This window comes from Vombatus ursinus, unplaced genomic scaffold, assembly GCF_900497805.2.
Source record: "Vombatus ursinus unplaced genomic scaffold, bare-nosed wombat genome assembly UNPS02000580.1, whole genome shotgun sequence".
Lineage (NCBI taxonomy): Eukaryota > Metazoa > Chordata > Mammalia > Diprotodontia > Vombatidae > Vombatus > Vombatus ursinus.
In genome coordinates, this window is record NW_020940358.1 from 6,637,874 (window position 1) to 6,642,972 (window position 5,099).

The 5,099-nt window shown below is 41.6% G+C and overlaps 1 protein-coding gene across 1 annotated transcript in view; it reads right to left on the minus strand.

The window, feature by feature from the left end:
- COL9A3 (collagen type IX alpha 3 chain) overlaps positions 1-5,099 on the minus strand; it is a 53,807-nt gene that overhangs the window by 27,001 nt on the left and 21,707 nt on the right. The window contains exons 12-15 of the mRNA XM_027852666.1: positions 3,949-4,002; positions 3,466-3,519; positions 2,573-2,626; positions 685-738 (exon numbers count right to left, since the gene is read on the minus strand). Of these exons, the coding sequence (XP_027708467.1) occupies positions 685-738; positions 2,573-2,626; positions 3,466-3,519; positions 3,949-4,002 (216 nt within the window). The remainder of the gene's footprint in view (positions 1-684; positions 739-2,572; positions 2,627-3,465; positions 3,520-3,948; positions 4,003-5,099) is intronic.

Genomic DNA, 5,099 nt, shown 5'->3' on the forward strand with positions numbered 1-5,099 from the left:
TGTGTGTGTGTGTGTGTGTGTGTGTGTGTGTGTGTGTGTGTGTGTGTTCAGGCCAGAATAAGCTGAGCAATATTCTACAGCTACATCTGGATACCTGTCATTTAAGCAGGAATTCTTTAATTCAATGTAACCTACTTGGCTACTGTTATACTTTATAAAGGCCAGAATGAATATGACTAAAAACAGTCATCATAATATTATTCTGTCTCATTGGAATAACCAGCTTTGGGCAGTGTTTGGGTTTGTTCCTGCATGGGAATGAAAAAGGAAAGAAAGAACAGGAGAGAGAAGAGGAATGGGAACTGACCTGATAGTTCCCTCGTCATAATGCTATGATAGGGTATGTAGCTAGGATCCCTGAGGAACTCTTAGCCAATTCAGGGACCATTTCTGTCAAACCTACAGGTCTGCAATCAACCATCAGACAGGGAGAGAGCTCTGAGGATGCTCAATTCCATCTCTGTCCCCAGGATGAGCTATTGATGCTAATCCCCACATCTGTGATACCCAGTTTGGATCCAAATTTTGTGTAGAAGTTTCCAGGACAGGCTGATGATTCTAACCTTACTTTTGATGGGGGAAGGGAGGGATTGTTAAAGCACTGGAAGCAAATCCTGGGGTTTGAGAACATGGGGTGGAAGAAGCAGAGTGAGATAGCCCTGTGATATGCAGAATGATACGTACAACTTTCCCAGGTGGTCCTGGAACTCCTGGGGGACCTCGGAAGCCAATCGGTCCCTGTAAAGAAGATCCATACATTAGGGTGATACTGAGTCTCTGGCCAGAGCAACATTGTGCAGCTGGGAGACCTTCACTCACACAAAATCTCCCCAATAAGAGACCCAGTTCAGGCCCATACCATCATTATAAATCTCCCAGGGGTAGAAATGGCATTCCTGGTATATTTTGCACTATAACTGGCTCCAAATAGCTCTCCCCCTCCTAATACTAAATTAGCTAGTACTTTTTAAGGTATTCCTTAATAAGTGCCAGACCTGAAGTCAAGAAGACCTGAGTTTAAATCCAAGCTCAGACATTTACAGCTGTATGACCCTGGACAAGTCACTTAACTTTTCTCTGCCTCAGTTTCCTCATCTGTAAAATGGGGATAATAAAAGCACCTACCTCCCAGGGTTGTTTTGGAGATGAAATGAGATAATAATTGTAAAGCATTTAACACAGTGCCTGGCATGTAATAAGCACTTTATAAATGTTATTGTTGTTGTTATTGTTTTTCTTAATCTATATTCAAGAATCAAATCTAGAACAAATACGGGCTCTGGAATCAGAGTTCAATCTAGGTTCAAATCCCAACCTCGATACTTAACTACCTGGGTATAATTGGGTAAGTCACCTAACTTCCCTGGATTTCAGCCTCCCCACCTCTAAAATGAGAGGGCTAGAACAGATGGCCTCTGGAGTCCTTACCTATTCTTCCAAATCTATGGTCCTTTAAGTCCTACCTCCTTTATAAAGCTAAGGTCTAGCCTTCTTTTAATCATTACCTATTTATCCTGTATATACCTTATTTATATGTATTTGTTTCTTTGTCATCTCCCACATTAGATTGTAAGCTCTTTGAAGGCAGAGACTGTCTTTTGGCTCTTTTTGTATCCCCAGTACTTAGCACAGTGTCCGGCACATAGTAGATGCTTTATAGATATTTAATGACTGACTAATCCATCCTACATTGATAAAGCGTGACTATAAGCATAACATGCTCTTTTTCAAAAACCTTTGGTGACTCCCTATCACCCAATCAATATTGCATACAGTTCTGGGTGCTACATTTGAGGAATGACATTGACAAGTTGAAGCATTTCCAGAGGCAGGTGACCAGAATGCTGAAAAATCAGGAAAACATGCCCCATGAAGATAAGTTGCAAGAACTGGAGATTTTTAGCCTAGAGAAGAGAAGATGTTTAGGCTGGAGGGAGGTGGGAAAACATGATCATTTTCTTCACGTATTTGCAGGCTCCACTGTGGAGAAGGAAGTAGTTGTGCTCTCCTTGGCCTCAGAGACCAGAAACAGAAAGAATGGGTAGAAATGCAGAAACACTGATGTAGGCTCAATACATTAAAAAATTTACTAACAGCTGGAGCGGTCCAAAAGTGGAATGGACACCTCAGGAGATTGTAGGTTCTCCATCACTGGAAGCCTTCAAGTGGATTCTGGATGACCATTTGTTGAGGCTATTGTTGAGAAGTGGCCCATTTAGATGTACTTTTGTCAAATGACTTCTGAGCTGCCTTCCAACTTTGAGATTCAGTGATGATTCTGTAAAACTGTGCCCTGGCATCCAAGGCCTACCATAAGATGGCCTCAACTTGTCTTCCTAACCTTATTTCCTTCCAGTCTTTTCATGAACCCAATATTTCAGACAAATTAAACAACTTGTTGTTCCCCAATCATATCAAAAAGGAGAATCCTGTACTAGGTGAGTGGGAAACTGGGCTTCCTTAATATTCTGAGACCATTTTTTGAAATCACACCTATGGAAAGAGAGTCAAAGATGTAAAGCAGGGTACCATCAGCCCAGTGCTGATGAAGTAGGAAATAGGCAGTACTTACACGATCTCCAGGTGGCCCCAGTGTACCAGTCAGTCCCCTTAAGCCCCTAGGGCCCTGTAGGAAAAAGGAAGTAGGTAAGACTGAAGGGACCAAGTTAAGTGGAGAGGACATAACAAACAGCTAGGGAAGAAACAGTTGCAATAGATTGTGACATTTGTGTTGTTTTAAACAAGGAGACTTTGAGGGCAAGAGATCTTGCATGGGACCATCTTGAATAAACCGTTGCTTTTGCAGCTACAAGATTGAAGATTATACAAAGGCCACTTGGTTCAGGGCCATGTGCAGAGTTTTGAAAGCATGGAATTCCTCTCAGGCTGGGGAAACAGTGCTGAGGGAAAGAGTTTTCTTATCCAGGAAAGAAGCAAAGTGATTGAGGGAACTCTTGGCTAGGGATTGTCCAACAAGGCATACGCTCCCTAATAACCATGGTGGAGGAAGAAGGTCATCATGAATTGTGATTCTTTTTAGTCTTCAATTCCTGAGACTATTTGTTTAAGTAAAAGCTTTTGCCTTGATTATACCAACTAGAAAAGGAAAGTATCTTTGAATTTCCATAAATCTCATTTTTTTACACTGGGCATCAGAATATGGGAAATATATTTTCATGTGCCAATAGCTCTAACTGGTGCAGAGATGTTGTTCCTGCTATCAGTCTCTGAAATAAAAGGCTAAACAACAACACAATTCACAAATAGATTACTTGTTCCTTCTTTGATGCAATGTTTGATGCATTTTAAAAATTAGTAAAATGGGCTAAAATGGCAATCAAGGCTAGAGAGAGCCTTGGGAGGTGGAGAGTTGAAGGAGCTGAGAGATCTAATTTTCAGCCCAGCTTAAGCTGTGTTACATCCCACCCTTCAGGTCATCTCACTTGAACCTTTCCCAGTTCTTACCTGTAGACCAATGGTTCCAGGAATACCAGCAGGCCCTGGGGGACCAGGATCACCCTGCAATGGAGATCATCACTGGCTTAGAAAGGGCATAGTCATGTGTCTATCTGACACATCTGCATCCCTTCAGGCATAACTTCAACCCTTTTGTGGATGTTCTGCCTCACCCTACCCCAAAAGCACACCTCAATGTCCCCTTCCATACTAAAATGTACTCACCCTCACACATATGGGACATGATTTTGTTTAGTCTCTATTCTACAATCTCTGTGTCTTCTGCTTGAGATTATGAGTTTGCAGAGGACAAGGACACACAATGAGTCATTTTGTATGCCTATCTCAGTTCCCCACACCAAAAAGTGCTTTAAGAGCCTGGACACTAAAATTATGTTGCACCCTCCCAGTAAACCCATTGTGCTGTCATCTCCACAGGAGCAGCCTTCTTTCTTCCTCAATGATAGATAAACACAACTCAGTGGCATTTACCTTCTCTCCATCTTTCCCCACTTCTCCTTGTTCCCCTTTGTAACCAGTGGGTCCCTGAGAGCAGAAAAGATAAAGAACATATCAAACTTCCTAGGTCCTAGGACTTCAGTACACTTTAGAGCTGCATGTCAATTTCTGACTGAGCCAGAGCAGAAGGGCTGTGGTAACTGGGAGTTCTCCATCTGAAGCCAAGCCCTAGAGAATACCATACAGTAAAAGCAAGCAAACAAGCAAACAAAAAGCCAACTGTAATAACAATAGCCTGAGTGTATCCTTATTTTAAAGATGAAGAGACTGAGGACTATGAATAGTAAGTAGCTAGTTCAAAGTTGCCCAGTTAGTTATTAGTGCTTACACTCTGTTTTTCAAACTCCTGGACCATTGTTCTTTTCCCTTATGCCACCCCAGTTCTCCTTTCCTCTGGGTGACTGACCTTGAATAATTGGATGTCAGCTTCATCCATATCTTGCTACTTGCTAGAAATCCATTTGGTAATAAATACTGCTTTGAAAATAGTTGCTGCATGTGAAAGGGGGCAGGGATGGGGAACTGTACTTGGACACAAAACTAGCTTCATTTCAACCTCAAAACCTCCTTATACCTTGTTTTGGCCAAATGACAGTAAACCAGAGGTCTGCACTTGTCAGATTCAATAATTCAATTCTACAGTTCTATAGTACCTACTATGTGCAAAGGTACTGTGTTGTGTTGGGTATCTTTTTCTTTTTGGGGGGGGGCAGTGTATTGGTGCTGGTGGGGTCTGAACCTGTGCTTCTGATAGTGCTTGGGGATTTCCAATATGACAACTCTCTCTATCAATGCAGGTCAACATCTGATCTGTAATAGAGAGTTAGCTGGGGCACTGAGAGGTTAAGTATCTTGCCCAGGATCACATAATTTGTCTATGTCCAGTATTCCATACAAACTAAACATTTCAGACAAACAGAGCTTGAACCCAGGTCTTCCTGACTTCAACACTTACTCTGTATTGACTGGAGATGAAAGAAAGAAAGAAAGAAAAAGAAAGAAAGAAAGAAAGAAAGAAAGAAAGAAAGAAAGAAAGAAAGAAAGAAAGAAAGAAAGAAAGAAAGAAAGAAAGAAAGAAAGAAAGAAAGGAAGGAAGGAAGGAAGGAAGGAAGGAAGGAAGGAAG